Here is a 19605-nt window from a genome sequence, read left to right as displayed (position 1 = left end):
TACAGCTTATGACACTGTTAGAGAGAATATCAAAATTTCAGCCATAGAGAGACCAGGTTATTATGAACTGAAGAAGCATAAGCCATGATTTGACAAAGAATGCTCAGAATTATTAGATCGAAGGAAAGAAGCCAAATTGCATTGGTTGGTCTGGTGTTAGTTCCGGTGTCTGAAGATAGGGCTACCTCTGTTGACTGGGCCCAATTGAGTAGATTTTACCGGAATACAGAGTCAGAATCCAACCTCCGAATTGCTGTATTTTTAAATAAAAGCAGGACAGCATTTTACATAAAAACGGGACATGGATAATGTCCTGAAACATAATAAAGTACGTAAGTATAGGTATGGCCGNAAGTCTTAGATCTTATTTGCTCTGTTGGTGTTTAGTATAAGATCTTTGCAAAAATGTTCAGTGTGGGTTTCACAGTTAAGTCAGTAACAGGGCTGTGGAGAAGACCATTTGCTTAAAAAAAGTCATGTCAGTTTTCATCATGCAAATGTGAGTTTCAAATCGAGGCACCTGTTGTGATTGGTATGGTCATTGTTATTTTCAGCCCAACATGGCTGATATCACAGAACTTCAATCTGTTTCATGTGGCAAAACTTACCACACATTTTCTGACAGTCAGAACCTGCAGACATATATAAAGGAGGAGAGAGATCCTTTGTCACTAACATTTCCAGTTATCAAGACAAAGACTGAGGTGAGTTGTTTATATGTAAGTAGGTACCTAAGTGTTTTTCATTATGAAATGCATGAATGTCTACCTTAGAGTGAGTACATCTAGTGCTAATTAGATGTATGTTGCTGAAGGACTGTAATTTCTATCTGCTTACTGACCATGGTTTGTTTAAAAGAAAAGAATAGTAACTGAAATACATCATCTCAGGTTGTGGCACCACATACTGTCTGTACTCCCCTACCACCTCATGAAAACAGCTCTCGTCACGCACTCCAGTGGTCTCAAACTTTGTTTTCAAATTGTATGACACTGAGACATATTTGCTCAAAGCAAAATCTGTTGAGCAAGAGAAACAGCCATTGCTATGTAACAGCTGTCTAGCACACTACAGTGGTATAACTATTGGAAGCAGTGTGTTCTGTGCAAGGCTTCATAATGAGACAGATCCTTGAGATGGCAGTTAGGCCACCAGCCAAAGAGGAGGTGAGCCAGGGAGCTGGGGAATGTCCACTGGTGATGACTCAACAGTCTGAGAAGACATTTTATGTGCTGTAGTGAATTGCTGAGTATGTGAATTAGGTATAGAGCTATAGTTACTTGTAGTTACAGAGTGTAAGTATTCAGTAAATCCAGTTACCAGTCCAAAACCTGTCTAGTCACATTCATACACATGACAGTACTATTTAAGAAATTCAGTAGTTCTGAAACAGGAGTTAAATCTGCCCCTGGTGGGGTCTCAGTGCAGGAGGAGAGATGGGGGAAAGTAAAGAAGCTGTTGACAAGACAGCATTTCAACCCAGGTAGATGGAAAACACAGGGTTGTTTGGAAAGGAAACATGCAGGACATGGTGTGTTTAGTGTCAGGAGACTTCATGAAGTTACGGAATATAGGATATATGGGGAGTACCTGATCATGCATGGGACAAAGTTCATGGAGTATGCAATGACATTGCATGGCTCATGAGTATCAGTGACGTAAGTAGCAACACAAATATGAAGAAAAAAATCTGATTTGTAGAAATTGATTCTGAGACAACAAACACAAGAGTACAGCTTCCTAATCCATTAACTGAAATTTATCTTTTTGTTGCATTATTATGTAATGTTATCTGCATATAACTTTAGCATCATATGATTTGTACTACTGGAAGTTGGTGGAGTACAGTTTAAGTTATATGAATTCGTTTGCAACTCCTGTATTTCTCCAACATGCATTCTATCAACTGAAATTGCAATGTTGGTGTTTAGTAGGAGATCTTTGCAAAAATGTTCACTGTAATTTTCTACAGTGAAATCAGCAACTGAGCTGTAGAGAAGACCATCTGTGAAAAAACAAATCAGCTCTGCTGTTATTATTCAAATGTTATATTCAAGCTGAGACACCTGTTGTAATTCGTATGATCATTGTTATTTGCAGCACAACATTGCTGACATCACAAAACTTCAACCTGTTTCATGTGGTGAGAATTACCATACATTTTCTGACAATCACTATCTGGAGACAGATATAAAGGAGGAGGAAGATCCTTTGTCAATAACATCCCCAGTTGTCAAGACAGAGAGTGAGGTGAGTTGTTTATATGTGAGTTTGTACCTAAGCTTTTTTCATTATACAGGATGATTCACGAAGTTTTACCCCGGTTTATGGTACAAATTCCTGGGGTTATTTCCTGCAAAATTTCCTTATAAACTTTTCGTCAATTTTCAGTAATTATGGAGTAACAATAGATTTTCAAAACACATCAATGTGAATGCAGCGCTCTGCTCACCTCCTGGGCGACCTTGCATTCCAGTCAGCTGTGTCAGCAGATAAGCTGACCGGCTGGAATGTTGCGCGATCCTAGGCAAAGCGACCCAGTAGTGAAGAGGACGTTGTTTTGGTGACTTTGTGAAGTTAAGATGCCGTACACATTTTGCACTGAGGAATACGCTGATATGGTTTTTGTTTTGGGTGTATGTGATGGAAATGCGAGAGCCGCTGCTGCCGAATATGACCGGCGTTATCCTATTTGCAGGATTCTGAATCCTAAATCCGTTAGCAGTACATTCAACACATTAAGACAGACTGGTTCTCTCCCTAGTGTTCGTATACAATACGAACGAAATCCTCAACATGAATTGTGCGAAGAAGAAACCATTCTTGATGCTGTAGAGCGCAGTCCGCGTGCCAGTACAAGATGTCTAGCTCGGCAGTTTGGTGTTTCTCAGTCCATGGCGTGGAGGACTCTTCATGAGAACGGGCAGCATCCTTATCATTTACAGCAAGTACAACACCTACGACCAGGAGACCATGCTCTTCGTCTGCAGTTCTGCAACTGGTTAAATGGAAATCGCCAGTTGTACCACTTGATAATGTTCTGCGATGAGGCACAGTTTACACGGGATGGGGTCAACAACAGTCACAACTTACATGTGTGTGCAGACAATAATCCCCGTGCCACGATAGAATCGAATTTTCAACACCGATTCAATGTCAATGTCAGGTGTGGTGTTCTGTGTGATCAGCTAATCGGGCTGTTCATTGTATTGCATTTGGGGCTGGATGAAGGACATTGTGTACCAGGTAAAGGTACAAACACGTGAAGCGTTGCTTGAACATATTCTGGACACGGCGATGACAATAAGGAACAAACGTGTGGAACTGCGAAATGCTACGAGCGCGGTTCATATGCTTGCAACGCGTTGTGTTGACAAGCAGGGAGAAATTTTTGAAAATCGTATGTATATCCAGTCGTCTTCTAAAGCACTACAGATTGATAGAAGGGTGTGATATGCAACCATTGGTATGTTTACAGAATGGGATGCTGAAAATAATGTAATTTTGTAACATAAAATGGATGAAAAATGTTGCACAAGGCAAAATTAAGAAATTGAAAAAAAATTGGTTTTCGAATGCTTCTTTCCTAAAACATTAACGATTTAAAAAGAGTTTGTATTGTATTTCTAATTTGTTTTGACTGAAATTCGAAGAAAAAAAGATTTTTCGCCAGTTTTCAAATTACTGTATCTTTTTAATTATGAGTTGGATGCCATTAGTATATTAACATTTATTGTTCCAAATTACCTCAGGAATGCCCTCCCTAAGTGGGGGTAAAACTCCGTGAATCACTCTGTATGTACGAGGGGCGTTCAAGTTCTAAGGTCTCCGATTTTTTTCTCAGGACTGGGAGCAGATAGACACATGCGGTTTAGTTTAAAATACGTGTGCACTCTTTGTGAATGTGTGACAGAGATGGCAGCACTGTACGGCACACAGAACTCTAGTGGTGGCAGAGAGAGTGAGGAGTGTTTTTGATACTTAAAATGGCGACGTTTTCGTTACAAGAACAGCGAGTAATCGTTCGTTTTCTCCACTTGCTTGGTGCGACACCCATTGAAATTCATCGCCAGTTGAGTGAGACATGTGGTGATGGTGTCATGAATGTGAAAAATGTGCGTTCGTGGGCGCGACAGTTCAAAGAAGGCCGAACGTCGTGTGACAATGAACCAAAAAAATCTCGGCCTCGCACCAGCCGGTCTGAGAACATGGTCGAGCGAGTTGAGAAAGTTGTTTTGGAGGATTGCCGATCGAGTGTGGAAAACATCGCCTCCAAAGTTGGCATTTCTGTGGGATCTGTGCACAAAATCCTGCATGAAGACCTGCGAGTGCGGAAAGTGTCCTCCAGGTGTGTGCCATGAATGCTGGCGGACGACCACAAGGCTGCGCACATGGCAATTTGCCAGGCGATGTTGACACGTGATGAAGGCATGAATGGGACTTTCTTTTCATTAACTGTGACAATGGATGAGACATGGATGCCATTTTTCAAACCTGAAACGAAGCGCCAGTCAGCTCAATGGAAGCACACAGACTCACAGCCACCAGAAAAATTTTGGGTAAGCACCAGTGCTGGAAAAATGATGGTGGCCATGTTTTGGGACAGCGATGGTGTAATCCTTACTCATTGCGTTCCAAAGGGCACTACGGTGACAGGTGGATCCTACCAAGATGTTTTGAAGAACAAGCTCCTTCCAGCACTGCGAGAAAAACGGCCGGAAAAGGCTGCACGTGTGCTCTTTCACCAGGACAATGCACCAGCGCATCGGGCATACGCGACACAACAGTTTCTTCGTGAAAACAACCTTGAAGTGGTTTCTCATGGTCTCTACTCACCTGACCTGGCTCTTAGCGATTTTTGGCTTTTCCCAATGATGAAAGACACTCTCCTTGGTCGCACATTCACCAGTCGTGCCGTTATTGCATCAGCAATTTTCCAACGGTCGAAACAGACTCCTACAGAAGCGTTCGCAGCAGCCATGGAATCATGGCGTCGACGTTATGAAAAATGTGTACGGCTGCAGGGAGATTACATTGAAAAGTGACAGAAGTTTCAAATTTTTTGTATGATTATTGTGTCAGAAAAAAGAATCAGAGACCTTAGAACTTGAACGCTCAACGTAAAATGAATTAATATCTACCTTAAGAGTGATTGCATCTGTTACCAAGTAGATGTATGTGAGGATGTTGCTAATGGATTTGATCTGATCTGATAAGTGGCAGTGTTTCAGATATATTTGAGATGTGCTTATTTTAAAATTTCTGACACCAGCATCAGATATACAGGGTGCCCTACAACAGGATGTCCATTTGAGTCGAAAAGTTGTAATAAGCATGGTAGTAGTATTAGTATTATTATTATTAGTAGTAGTAGTAATAGTGGCAGGTGCTCTCATCAATGTTTGGGGATATTCCTTGGCTAACCAAGCAAGAGATAGGACTGCAGCAAGTTGGCACACCTCATTTTGGTAGGCATATGACTGCATTTCTGAATCAACATTCTCCATGCCATTGGATTGGCTGAGGTGGTTCAGTTGCTTGGCCAGCAAGATCACCAGATATTTCACCTTTGGACTACTTTTCATGGGGTCACATAAAATCCCTGGCATATGATGTCAAGTCAAACAATAGGGCTGAGTTGCTGGATGGAATAATGGACCCCTGCACTCACATAAAAAAATATACATGACTCTGAGAGTGACATAATTGAAAATGCAATTTAAAATTTAATCTAAACTTACTACCACTGCCACCAACTACTACTGATGCTGTTGCTGCTGTCACTACTTTATAAATAATAATAATAATAATAATAATAATAATAATAATAATATATGGTTCACATAATATTTTTCCCTCAAAAATGGAACATTTACATTTTCTCCCTAAAACAGGAACATCTGGTAAAAAGAAATGTCATAAAAAATAATAATAAAGTCAGTATACATTTGTGTTAAACACTGAGAAATTTACACATACAAAAATGAGCTAAAAATTATTAATATAGAAACACTTCACTTAAAAAGTTCATACAGAAGTAAGATGTAGGTCTTACTCTACAAAAGCCTTCCCAGATTTACCTGAATATTCATCAGATATGTGAACCAGTTCCAGAAACACTTTTCTTTCGGTATTTTGGAAAAGAACTCTGAACAGGAGAAATCTTTAAAGTGGGTCTTCACAGTGGTTAAGGCTTCCACTCTTTCTGTTGTAAGACTGTGTTTTTGCATGATATCCTAGCAGTGCCAAACAAAAACTAATTAGACGTTTAAATGTTAACAGCATTTATGTTCTCCTTTGTAAATGAGCTAACATGGATTTGAAGCTATGGTTATGCACTGCTGTGTGATTTGCAGAGATTGCTTCCTGTTCTGCTAGTGATAGAAGCTTTTCGATTTCATTAATATTCTTTGTACTTAAGTAGTTACTTGTGCTGCTATTGGAAGCTTTGTTTTGAACAACCAGTTTAACTTTTTGTTTTCATATAATTGACGACATCCAGTGAACCACCAGGTGCAATGCAGAATTTCACATTGCATAACATGCACTTACCATTTTCATTCACACCTTTAATAAATGGATATTTGCTCTTAATACTTCCATTAATACTGTACTTGTGTTATGCCATCGCTATGTGGATGAAACCCAGTAATTCTCACAGGCTCTCACAACATAATATAACGGTCAATAAAGAATGCAGAGAATGATACAAACTTAACTTCCATTATGGAAGCAAATCAAAATGGAAAAAGACATATTTCCATCAGAAAAACTAATAATTTGTGAATTTTTTTCGGGCGGATTAGCCACCAGGAATGTTAATATCTTTGTAAGAATGTCAGTTGCAGAGAATAGCACCCATTACTGAGTGGTTGTCGATAGAAATTAATGTTACAGAAGAGCACTTAAAAAAAATGGGACATTTGAAATGAATTCGGGATGGCGGGACATTATATGGAAAACTGGGACTGTCCTGGGAAAAAAAGAGGACAAATGGGAACCCTATAATAATGAGACCTAAGATTAAATGGGAAAAAAACTCCGTGATTTTAGTCCACAAGCGAACTATACCAACCGAGCGACTGCCGCTTAACGGTGAAGTTTAGTGCCAACTTTTGTGGATAGAGGGTGTCACGTGGTGAGCACAGCGAATCCCGTTGGCCGTTAATTTTGGTTTTCTAGACCGGACCCGCTATTTCCTTGAAATAGCTCCTCAGTTATCATTATGAGGCTGAGTGGACCCCGTTCCAGACCCACTACTTCTCCAAAGAAATCGGGTAGCACCGGAAATCGAACCTGGACCTAGCCAGGAATGCTGACCACTAGACTACAGGGGCGGTCAAAATTGAATGGAAATAATGTAAAAATTACAAATGCAATAGAATTGTCAATTTAATCTTGAACCATTGCAGATGGGACCCATGTTTGTTAGAACCTTCCAACTCAAAATGATCCCAAGAGCAATGTAGCTAAGCTATGGATGTCCTGTTGCAGGGAACACTGTATCATAATCCCCAAACTGCAAGACTAGTGCTATTTTTTCATAAATATTTCTGTCCTGCATTATGGAACCCAAACATATGTCATTATCTTCACACAAGTACTCTATTGGCCAGTCATGAGCGCATGTTATTAACTTCGTATCTCATTTCTCCAAGATGCACATTATTGTTATTGCCTGAGGTGTGCTTTGTTTGTGAAATTGGTTGATCCCTTAAGGTGTTCTGACCAAAATTTTATAATATTTTGTAAGGTCTGAAGTTATCACAACGGCTAAAGTGTGTAAAATCTTGTGCTGTGGTCTTCTTTTCACATGGTTGCAAATTACTGATGCTGCAGGGATGGAACCTCTCTATCCCCATCACCAGGGTCTGATGTAACATAAGAGTCAGACTGTTCCGTCTATTGCAGCTCACAACCCAAGATTGGAACTGAGCTTAATCCAATGGAGTGTTAGTTGGTGGAGTCATAAATTAGTTTGTGCTGGTCCTGTCTCTAGGTTCATCTGCGTATTGCTTTATTGTGTTAGTCACCAGGTACCAGGACTGACTGAGATTGAAACCCCTGTCCTTGTTGAAGTTACTAGGGTGGGGCTTGGTGTCAATTGCCTCCGATGTTAAGTGGTCAATGTGGCCTGGTGCTTTACCCAGTATGGAGGTTTGGCTGAATTTGATGATGTGGCCTGTTTCAGGTTTATATTGTGCCTGGTAACTTGTGAAAGGTTGTCTGCTTATAGGTTAAAGTGGTCACACCTGTTGGGCTATCTTGCTTAGACCAACTAAGGTGCAGGGCCCAGTGGATGTCCATTGTACTGTAGCCCTTGTGTATGAGAATGTCCTCAATGTCCTCATGAGATGTAGGATTTCTTCATATGCTTTCTGGCTCACATGGTTATGACATGTGGGAAGAGTGTCGAGGAATAAAATGCTTCTGTGAAAGGCGATAGGACCTGGCATATAGGAGAGAGCTGTATGTGTGCATTTCTGGTAAATGGCTTCAGCAAGCCAGTGGGCTTCCTCTTTACTGAAATATTGAAATATGCTGGTCTCTTCTGTTCCCATTGAGAACCTGATGAGTGGATGGATGCTGCTGAGATGTGTTTGGAAATGGAGTCAAACCACAAAAGTGTCATGAATGTATCTGTACCGGTAACTTTGTTTCTCTGGAGCTGTCCTCTGAATTTGTTGTCAAAGAGCTTCAGTTGACCATGTGGTGGATCTGGTGACTCCATGGTGACACTGTTCATCTGATGGTACAATTTGCCTTTGTGAGGAAAATAGACAGACTTCAAAACCTAATGGAGCAGATCTGTGTTTCCATCATTGAAATGTGGACCACGTAGTTGGTAGAGTTTCCTGGAGTGTATCTTACATGAATAGTGAGATTACACCAGATTTTATGAGGATGTATGTATCCTGTAGTTCTGTGCTATTCATACTTTGGATGAAGCCTTCAGAGACTGTGATATGTTCAGAGAGTCAGACTGCTGGATTCAACATTTCTCCTAGTTGGGTAACCAGGAAATGTGTAAGTCAGTGCATTAAACTAAGGGTCTCATAGGAACATCCTCCTCATTCATTTTAGGCAGAATGTAAATCTAGTATTATTATATAGCCATCAACACAACAATCAATCAACAATCAATTTGTAATAAATAACCAGTGATATTGTATTATCATTAATTTTATTATGTACATTTGCTACATGTTTTGATCCAGCTGGATCATCATCATGTAGTTTTTCGTGAAATGTGCTGTTTGTTATTGAGTTGTATTTCATATTATATATAACTTAATTCAATTCTTGTGATAGTTCAGATCATATTGACACATGTTCGTGATTAGACATAGGGTTTATATGACAATTGAGTTANGACGTCAGGATACTGCATAGTGGGGATGGAATCCGTCAAGGGAAACCTGATGACATCATACATGAGCGAGCTAAACCTTAGAACGGCTCANACAGCACTTTTACTGCTCAGCACACTCTACAAATAACTACAGCACATGCTAAGTCTTCTCTGTCTACTATGTTCAGTAGTTGTTGCTTGGTAGCTGATTCATGTAATGAAGATTCCTTTACTTTCATGCTCATGGCTAGCAGCTAACCATCAACTGTGACTCCTGACTCCCAACTCATGTCTGACAGACAGTCCTGAGCAGAGGAGTAATTTGCTGCCGATCTTTGCCAGCACAGTTGTTCTTGGTCTTTGGCCCCGCCAGTACCCTTCACCATAGTTTTGTGTGTTCCAAGACTACTTATCTGACTCTCCTCAGAGTCAGAGTTACTTTATGACTGGCAGTACCACCAATCAGCTCATCTTGCTGCCAAGCTCCTTGATACCCACAACCAGTGTTTTTTATTTTTCAACTGAGTACTTGCAGTTGTAGTCTTTATGTAACATTCACTCTGACAAGGGGATGGGTCTGTCATTTACAATTGCTGCTGGCCCTCACCAGCGCAGCAATTCTTGGGTCCAAATTCCGTAGGACTTATGACCATATTTTACTGTCTCAGATTCGAGACTACCCCAGCCTGGAAGACCATGTCCATGTATTTATATCCCCAAGGAATAGGGTAGCTCAGTTAAACCCCCACACCCACTGGGTTCCCTTTTTGTTGCTTCCTATGGCCATCATTATGTAGCTCCAGCATGGAGTGCACATGAAACACCGTTTCTAGCAGTTCCTCTGTTGTTGCATACGAGGGCGTACCCAAAAGAAACCGAACTTATTTTTTTTTAAACTTATTTATTCAAATTTTAAGCACAAACCTTCAATCCCCTTCAAAGTACTCTCCATTTACACTAATACACTTGTCTAGTCTTTTATTCCATTTTTCAAAACATTGTCTAAATTCATCTTTTGGGATGCTTGGCAGCACCTCTGTCATGTTTTCCTTCATGTCCCTTTCATTTGAGGAAACAAAAAAAAAAAAGACGCATGGGGCAAGGTCGGGTGAGTATGGAGGGTGAGGAACAGGGGTCATACCATTTTTGGTCAAGAATTGTCGTACAGACAGGGCTGTGTGAGCAGGGGCATTGTCATGATGGAAAAACCAGTCACCCGACTGCCACAAATCTGGCCGCTGAGCTCCAAGTCACTCCCGACAGCTCCACAATTTCTTCAATGGTCCGTTGTCGATCTTCCTTGATGATTTCACGAATTTTTTCAACATTTTCATGTGTTCGGGCCGTGGAAGGACGACCAGAACGAGGTTTGTCATCAATTGACATTTCACCATTTTTGAAACGGGAAAACCACTCAAACACTTGAGTTTTCCCCATAGCATCATCCTTGTACGCCGTTTTTAACATTTGAAGAGTTTCTGTTCCACTTTTCCCGAGCAAAAAGCAGAATTTCACCGCCGCACGCTGTTCACGAAAATCAGTCATTGCAAAAACGACGATCACACAAAACAACTGTCACTATAAACTCTGCCAAAACTATTCCTTACCTTCTGAAGCAACAGTAGTCGGCTTATCGACACAGGAATGTTAGCTCTATGCGCTCATAGCAGCAAAACGCGGTACTACAAAAGCTCTGCCCACAAAAAAATTAGTTCGGTTTCTTTTGGGTACCCCATCGTATGTACCTGTTGCTGTGGTAACGTGTTTACCGAGCCGTTGCCTAGCAGTGGTCGTCTCCTCTGGCTTCAGTATTCTAAATTCCAGCCATCATGTCACAATATTTATGTTCCCTATACAAAACCATATTCTTGTACATATATCAGACTGGTCATATTTTTCCACAGAGAGTGGCTGTAAAGGAAGAGACAGAATCTCCAGCCAGACCACACACTTTACTGGGTATTGAACCACACACAGAGAAGTTCTGCTCTACAGGAAAAGAATACATGAGCAGTGGACATAATGCTGTTGACACTTCTGATAATTTATTGATTCACCATGAAAGTATGAAGACACACGAACAGGGACATACTAGAGGCCATGATGTGTGTAAGAAATCCTTTATTCACAAGGCCACTCTGAAGAGACATCTCCGTGTGCACAGTGGGGAACGTCCATACTCTTGTAATGTGTGTAAGAAATCGTTTGGTCAACAATGTCATCTTAATAGACATGTGCGTGTGCACAGTGGAGAACATCCCTACCCTTGCAGTGTGTGTAGGAAATGCTTTCGTGACAACAGTGCGCTCAATAAACACATGCGTGTGCATGATGGTGAACGTCCATACCCTTGCAATGTGTGCAAAAAATCCTTTAAAGATGTCACTACTCTTTGTAGACATCTATGGGTGCATGGTGGGGAACGTCCCTACCCTTGCAGTCTGTGTAATAAAGCGTTCTGTGACAACAGTACTCTGAACAAACATCTACGTGTGCATCGTGGGGAACGTCCATACCCTTGTACTGTATGCAAGAAATCCTTTTGTGACATCAGTACTCTCAATAAACATCAGCGTGTGCATCGTAAGGAATGTTCGTATTCTTGCAGCGTGTGCAAGAAATCCTTTAGAGACAACAGCAATCTTAACAGACATCAGCGTTTGCATAATGAAGAACACCTGTTTCATTGTGCTGTGTGTAAGAAGTCGTTTAGTGATAACAGTAATCTGAGTAGACATGTGCGCGTGCATAATGGGGAACGTCCATATCTTTGCACTGTGTGTAATAAATCCTTTAGTGACAACAGTAACTTAAGTAGACATCTGCGTATGCATAATGGAGAACGTCCATACCCATGCAATATATGTAAGAAATCCTTTAGTCACCAGTGTAATCTTGTTGAACATATGCGTGTGCATAGTGGAGAACGTCCATTTGTTTGCAATGTGTGTAAGAAGGCTTTTAGTCACAGCAGTACTCTGAATAAACATCTGAATGTGCATAGTGGAAAACGTCCGTTCGTTTGCAACATGTGTAAGAAGGCCTTCAGTCACAGCAGTACTCTCAGTAAACATCTGCGTCTGCATAGTGGAGAACGTCCGTTTGTTTGCAATGTGTGCAAGAAGACCTTTAGTCTCAGAAGTACTCTCAATAAGCATCTTTGCGTACATAGTGGATAATATCTGTCTGTCTGCTGTGTGTAAGGAAACCTTTAGTCACAGCAGTACTCCCAGTAAGCATCTGCGTCTGCATAGTGGAGAACGTCCGTTTGTTTACAATGTGTGCAAGAAGATCTTTAGTCACAGCAGTACTCCCAGTAAGCATCTGCATCTGCATAGTGGAGAACGTCCGTTTGTTTTCAATGTGTGCAAGAAGACCTTTAGTCACAGCAGTGCTCTCAGTAAGCATCTATGTGTGCATAGTGGATAATATCTGTTCGTTTGCAGTGTGTGTAAGGAGACCTTTAGTCACAGCTGTACTTTCAGTAAGCATCTACGTGTGCAGTATGTAAGAAATCTTTTAGTGCGCACAGTAATCTGGAAATGCATCCACATATAATGGAGGAAGTGGATGCCAGTGTAATATCTGTGAGAAGTCTTTTCAGGATAAGTATAGTCTCAGTATACTCTATCAGTGGAGAACTCTTTTGCAATGAGATATTTGTAAGAAATACATTAGTTTAATTGGAGAACTCTTTTTAGAATAAGAGTGTTTCAGTATATATCAGTTGAGAACACTTTTGCAATTAGACGTTTGTAAGAAATATATTAGTTTACTTACTGATCTTTATCAATATATATACGTGGTATGTTCAAAAAGTATTGAACCTTCTTTTTTCCCACGTAAACCAATGAAGCGCGGGAAGCTCCCTTCGGTGGAGATGTGGAGGGGACATTCATGCACAGTCGTGAATTTTTTCCCGCCCGCAGAAAGCATCAGTCGCTGGCAGTCGGCCTATGAGTGAGGACTTGTAGTGAGCGCTCGTCGGATTCCAGTAAGGTGTAAAATGACGGAACAACATGAGCAGCGATATTGCATCACATTTTGCCAAAAGCTTGGCGATACCCAAGTGGAAACCATTCACAAGATTCAACAGGCTTTCGGGGACGATGCCGTGAGCAACTTACGGATAAAGGAGTGGTACAACCATTTCAAAGATGGCCGCACATCAGTGGACAGCGAACCACATTCAGGCAGAGCCTCAACAAGCCGAAATGAGAATGTCATTGAACAAGTGTGGATTTTGGTCATGGAGGACCGTCGTATCACAGTCCAAGAACTTGCGAACAAGATAGGGGTAAGCATTGGTTCGGTACATTCAATTTTGACTGAGGATTTGNGCATGGCAGGTCCGCAGCAATGTCAAGGTCATGTTGGCCGTTTTCTTTGACTCCCGTGGGGTTGTGCATCATGAGTACGCACCACAAGGCCAGACCATCACAAAGGAATACTACCAGGAGGTCCTTCGTCGCCTTCGTGATGCTGTGCGGCGCAAATGACCGGATCTGTGCGCAGCAAAAACTTGCAGCTCCATGATGATAACGCACCCGCCCATTCTGCGCATCTGATTCAGACTTTCGTCGCCAAACAAAACATCCCTGTGCTTCGTCAGGCTCCCCACTCCCCCGACTTGTCTCCGTGTGACTTTTGTCTATTTCCCAAGCTGAAAATGCCGCTGAAAGGAACCCGATTTGAGTCAAGAGAAGACATCATGTGGAATGCGACGTCCCGGCTGATCACCATTCCAAAAGACGCGTTCCAGAAGTGTTTCCAACAATGGCAGAAGCACTGGGAGAAGTGTGTGCATTACCAAGGAGACTACTTTGAAGGGGATTAGGGTTTTGTACCTCCAAATCAATAAATGTATTTCTGCCGACCAAAGGTTCGATACTTTTTGAACACATCACATATATAGTTTAGCTTTCTCTTTAAAACAAGGTAGAAGTAAAATGAAAGCATTTATTTGCCAGATTGTTCCAAGGAAATATATCTTCTGTTGTGTGTTACTTTGGTCCTCCTGCAGTCATACTCGTATGTTCTGCTCAGTACCCTGCAATTTGAACCTTGTTCTTTGTTAGTGAATTGAGATTATCCATATACTTTTGTGAGGGTGCAGGTAACTGTCACATGCATTGATTTCCTTGAAATATCCCTCAGTCTTATGTTTTCCACTCCATTGTGACTGACTGACTAACTTGATGGAGAACTGCATAGGATGGCCTGCTTGTGTATTACTGGAGCAATGAAGACAGCTCCAGTGGCTGCAAGTGAGATCCTCTTTGGACTTCTCCCATTGCAGATGGAGGCTGAGGCCAAATCAGGAATTTAACAGACTCTGCTGCAGTAATCAATGGACATGCAAATGTGAAGGTTTTGAACATGCATAGATGACTCAGGGCACGAGAAAAGAACCGATCCTACAAATGGGGACTAATAAAATGGTATGAGGCATGTCTGTGACAAACTTTTAATGGTCAGATTCCCTGACAGAAGTAAATGGAAAGATGGTTTTCTACCTGATAAAGAGAACTAGTCTGGTACACAGATGGTTCCAAGACAAATAAAGGCACTGGGGCTGGGATGTAGGGATATGGTACAAGGCAGAAGCTTAGCTTCAACCTTGGCAAATACACTACGCTATTCCAGGCAGAACATCTGTATTCTTTTGGACAGTCAAGCTGCAATTAAAGAACTTGACAACTACCAGGTCAGCTCAGAATTGGTTTGGGACTTGCATCAGTCTGTCATGAAACTGGCTAAACATAACAGATTTCAGCTGATGTGGGTGATGGGTTATGAGGGCATTGAAGGTAATGAAAGTGCTGATCAACTGGTAGAGTGGAGATCTGACTGATATATCACAGGATCTGAACCAGCTTGTGACATTTCAGCAGGAAGTACCAAGAAGGCTATCAGGGACTGGACAAGTCAGTTTGGTTTCTGTGCACGGCATGGCACTACACTGCAAGTCATGACGCAGTGATGGTATTCTTGGATGTCGAAGAAACCCTTAATAGAAGACGGCACCCTGGCTTGTTATACAAGTTACATAAATTACAATTTTTGACAAATTTAATCAAGCTTATTAGCTCCTTTATATCTGAGTGAAAATTCACAGTTTCTGTTGAAGACAAAATGCCCCCACCTAGAGAAATAAAAGCAGGGGTGCCTCAAGGTTTCACCCTATCCCCAACATTATACAGTATGTATGTAAATGATACCCCCCCAAACTCTAAAGTTTCGCCTCCTTTGCCAATGACACCTGTATGTATGCCACATTGAGCTGCAACATGTTGCCAGTTCGATTGAGACACTGGAACATTATAATCAATGAAGATACAGCTCAATCCGTCTTCTCTCATAGATTTGCACCACCTGAGGTTCATCTCACGCTGAACGTCTCCATACATCATGTAAAATATCTCTGTGACATCTTCGACAAGAAATTGCGTATAAAAATGATCGAAGCTCTGACATTAAACTAACCCACCATAAAGCTCTAACTAGATCAGTAATAACCTGTGGTTGCCCTGCATGGGACTTTTCGGGAGATAAGCCAACTTTTGAAATTATGGCGCTTAGAAAACAAAGTTCTCTGCACCGCTGGTAAATTTCCTAGGTTCAAACCGGTCCGCGAGTTGCACGTGGCTTTCCAAGTACCGCATATTTATGATACAATTTTGCAGGCAACAGGCAGAGGCCATAAAAATCCATGAAAATGCAAATGGCCGCGACATCGGAAAGGGCGAAGTCAGACCCAAAAAATGTTAGAGGCATAAGTTTGGAGGCTGTCAATCGTATGACCATTCAAGTAACTAGGCAGCTGTTGTAACATGAGTTAGTTCATGATATACTGGACAAAGCCTAGAGTGAGAGGCTTAGTATATATTGTACATATATGTGTGTATTGTCATGTCTTTATGGCTCTGTGACAATGACTGGCTCTGGATTTATTAACACCTTATACAATCAACACGTGTTTTTTGGTCCGATACCCGGCACTGGATGCCGTTTATTGTCGCGTATTGTATGCATTACCCAGCAGTGGCTGTTTCTCAAGAATATGTCTGCGGAAACTTACTTATCGATCCGTTGCCTAGCATTGGGTCGTTACGTCACAATGCTCCCACTTGAGGCTGCCCGTTCCTAGTAGCCTATCGGTGTGTCGCAGTTCCTTCTGATCTGAGGGCTGTGCTTGGTTTCACATTCTCATGGCTCGGGTTTTCCTGCGATGACTTCTCTCCAACAGCTTCAGCTCCCTGATTAGGTGCCAGTTGATCCAGGTGTCACCATGACCCCGCGTTTTCTGTTTTTTCTTTTTTTCTTTCGAACGGTGGCGATATAGCTGCTACTGCAATATTCATCGAGCTAGTCGTAACAAGTTCTGACCCCAATTGTCACGTGTTTAAGGCTCCGTGAGTGATAGTACTATCAGGTTCTGGACTGGATGGTTGGATTCACCAACACCTTATACCACATACAATCGACCCATACTTACAAGCAGTACAGCGCTATCGCTAATTTACACAATTTACAGTTCTCCGTTACACACGCACTAGGATTCTCAGTCTTCCTAGTCATACACGGTGTGTCAGGTTCTGTTAGGACTGTGTTCATTAAAAATACAAGACGTGAGTTATTTTCAAAATGTCATTCTTTTTATTCAAAATAGTCTCCTTATGATACAATACATAGCTGCAATTGATTGAAAAGTTTTCGAAAACAGTCACTGTACTCCTTTTGTGGAATCGCATTTAAAACTTCCCTTTGGATGTCCTGGATGGTGTCATGACGGTCTCCTTTCATCGCCAACTTAACTTTTGGGAGCAACCAGAAATCTGCTGGAGCCAAATCTGGCGAATACGGAGGATGACCAAGGACGGTGATCCTTTTTCTGGCCAAAATATCGTGCACGATCTTCGATTTGTGTAGTGGGGCATTGTCGTGGAGGAGCGACCAGGAACTTTGCTCTCGATATTCAGGTCGAATTCGAAGAGTTCTCGCCCACAAACGATTGAGGGCTCCGAGATAATAATCAGAATTCACTGTTTGACCTTCTGGCAGAAATTCCTTGTGAATGATTCCTTTGGAATTAGCAGTGTCTTTACTCGACTCTTTTGCATGCCCACTTTCTTTGGTTTCGGCTTCTTTGGGCCCAACCACGCTGCACTCTGCCACTTTGTGAGAGGCTCATATTCCGAAAGCACATTCTATACACTTCCTGGCACGAGAAAGACGCTCATTAGAGTACCTTCTTTCGTCATTCAAAATCTTTCTGGTAATGGACGCATCAAATTTGTCTTCAAGGGGTATGGTTCATCTCCAATGAAAACGTACGGCAAAGAACATGTACTTCCGGGAATCATGTCCGGTGGTGGAATGTTAAATCTTCCACTTCCCATTAATTTATTCAAAACTGAGTAGTGAAAAGTCCCTCCATCACTTTGTTTCCCTCTTCCACCTACTTTTATTGCTTTAAATCTTTTATTCGCATCAGCAACGCCCTGCAGTGTTACTGAGAAATAATTTTTATAATTGTAATATGTCGATCCAGAATGGGTTGGACAAATTATTTCACAGTGCTTCCCATCAATTGCACCAATACAGTTTGGAAATTGCCACAGTCTGTTAAAACCCTCGCAATTTCCTTTAGATCCTTTTGAGATGGCTGTGGCATGTGTATGCTAACCAATTGTGACCATAATGCAGAACGTGTTTCATAAACTATCGTAGCCACAGTTTTTCCCATATGAAAATTAAAAGCCAAGGCTCTGAATGCCACTCCTGTAGCAAGATACCTGGGAAAAACACAATTTAGTGTTCTTAATTTCAGAGGAAATGCCGAAAAAGCAGTGGACACGTCTGAAAGATCAGTATAGAAAAGAGTTGAAGAAGCAACCCGTTTCTACATCTGGAGCAGAAGCACCTGCATAATTCACATCTTCATGGCAGTATTTCCAACTCATGCCATTTATGAAGGATGAATTAATACCAGCAGAGACCGTGGGTAATTTAGATAGTAGTGAAAATGACATGCAAGACACACAGAGCCTTTCTCCCATGAACCAAGATGATTTGGATTCGGAGATACAGTCTTCAGCATCTCATGTGACACCTACATCATCATCATCATCATCATTCGTATCCAGGAAACGAACGGCTAATACTCTTAGGGAAGATATATTAGCATTAGAAAAGAAGAAAATTATTCTAATAGAAATGCGTCTGTCAGAAAGTGAGATCGACAGGAAACTGAAGACAGATGATTATCTGTTTTTAATGAGCATCTTGTCAGCAATGAAAAAATTGACTGATATTAAGAAACTACATTTTCGAGGCCAAATCAATGAATGATTGCTAGAAGTAGTTACACAGAACCAATATTCTTACGTTTATGGGAACAGACAAGGCGGTTATTTTACCGAGGTTGAACAGAATCAAGTTGCAGAAACACATGCACATGTATCAGACACTCTTCAATAGTCTGATGTATTACATTTTTACTTACCTCAAAATTACATTTAATTTTTCTGCAGGAGATATTGTGACATGAAAGTTGGTGTCAGTCACTTTTAAATGAGACTCAATTTTTTGTAATATATAGTCAAAAGTGGATACAAACATTCTTGTATATTCTTGAAATTTAACAGCCTCCGTTCTTAAACTTTCATATAATGTATTAAACTCGCCAAACAGTTTCCTTTGTTTTACTACAACACTTGGACCCTTCTTTTTCACTGAATAAATTGGCTTTAAGAATTGTATTCTCTTCTAAAATAATATCAAGTAATAAGTCATCTGAACCCATTTTGTACGGAAACTGTGACCTTAACACACCTGAAAACGCTGAACGCTAGAGGTGCACTGAGGACACAGAAGCGGTCCGCTGCTGTCCCTGCCATAAAGTTGCCCACGCCCTGCCGTACTCAGGCCGTACCCTAAGTCTGCACAGGCTGACTTCCAATTCTCCTTCAACTTCTGACTTCCCGTGGCTATCTCCTACCAACAACTACTAAGGGCGTTCCGTATATAATGCCTCCTTTTTTTTTTAAAGAAAACTACAACAGATACAGAAATCATAATAACGCAGTTAAATAGAGCAAGATTTCAGCTACTTACAGCTATTTTTCCACATAATCACCACCATTCGTTATGCACTTTTGCCATCGACGAACAAGAGCCTGTATGCCGCGCCCGTAAAAGTCTGCACCAGCAGAGGCTGGCCACTTTCTTACAGCTGCAATGACAGCATC

General features: G+C 41.3%; 2 protein-coding genes across 2 annotated transcripts in view; both read left to right on the top strand.

Moving 5' to 3' along the window:
* Nucleotides 1-11633, top strand: part of LOC111868657 — a 30314-nt gene extending 18681 nt beyond the window's left edge. The window contains exons 6-9 of the mRNA XM_023859520.2: nucleotides 555-704; nucleotides 2101-2250; nucleotides 11257-11457; nucleotides 11601-11633. Of these exons, the coding sequence (XP_023715288.1) occupies nucleotides 555-704; nucleotides 2101-2250; nucleotides 11257-11457; nucleotides 11601-11633 (534 nt within the window). The remainder of the gene's footprint in view (nucleotides 1-554; nucleotides 705-2100; nucleotides 2251-11256; nucleotides 11458-11600) is intronic.
* LOC111868670 (zinc finger protein 271-like) lies at nucleotides 11460-13211 on the top strand. Its single transcript, XM_023859544.2, has 2 exons — nucleotides 11460-12478; nucleotides 12558-13211. The coding sequence occupies exons 1-2, from the start codon at nucleotides 11671-11673 to the stop codon at nucleotides 12779-12781; spliced, it is 1032 nt and encodes a 343-aa protein (XP_023715312.1). The 5' UTR covers nucleotides 11460-11670; the 3' UTR covers nucleotides 12782-13211.
* The last annotated feature ends 6394 nt before the right edge of the window (nucleotides 13212-19605 follow it).

This window comes from Cryptotermes secundus, unplaced genomic scaffold, assembly GCF_002891405.2.
Source record: "Cryptotermes secundus unplaced genomic scaffold, Csec_1.0 scaffold791, whole genome shotgun sequence".
Taxonomy (NCBI): domain Eukaryota; kingdom Metazoa; phylum Arthropoda; class Insecta; order Blattodea; family Kalotermitidae; genus Cryptotermes; species Cryptotermes secundus.
This window is presented reverse-complemented; position numbering and strand designations above follow the sequence as displayed.

What these genes read in the sequence shown, in the direction of transcription:
- LOC111868670 (XM_023859544.2), top strand. Translation starts at nt 11,671, where the DNA reads ATGCGTGTGCATGATGGTGAACGTCCATACCCTTGCAATGTGTGCAAA. An exon ending in TTGCAATGTGTGCAAGAAGA is followed by an intron (nt 12,479 to 12,557) that starts CCTTTAGTCTCA and finishes CTGTGTGTAAGG; the next exon opens with AAACCTTTAGTCACAGCAGT.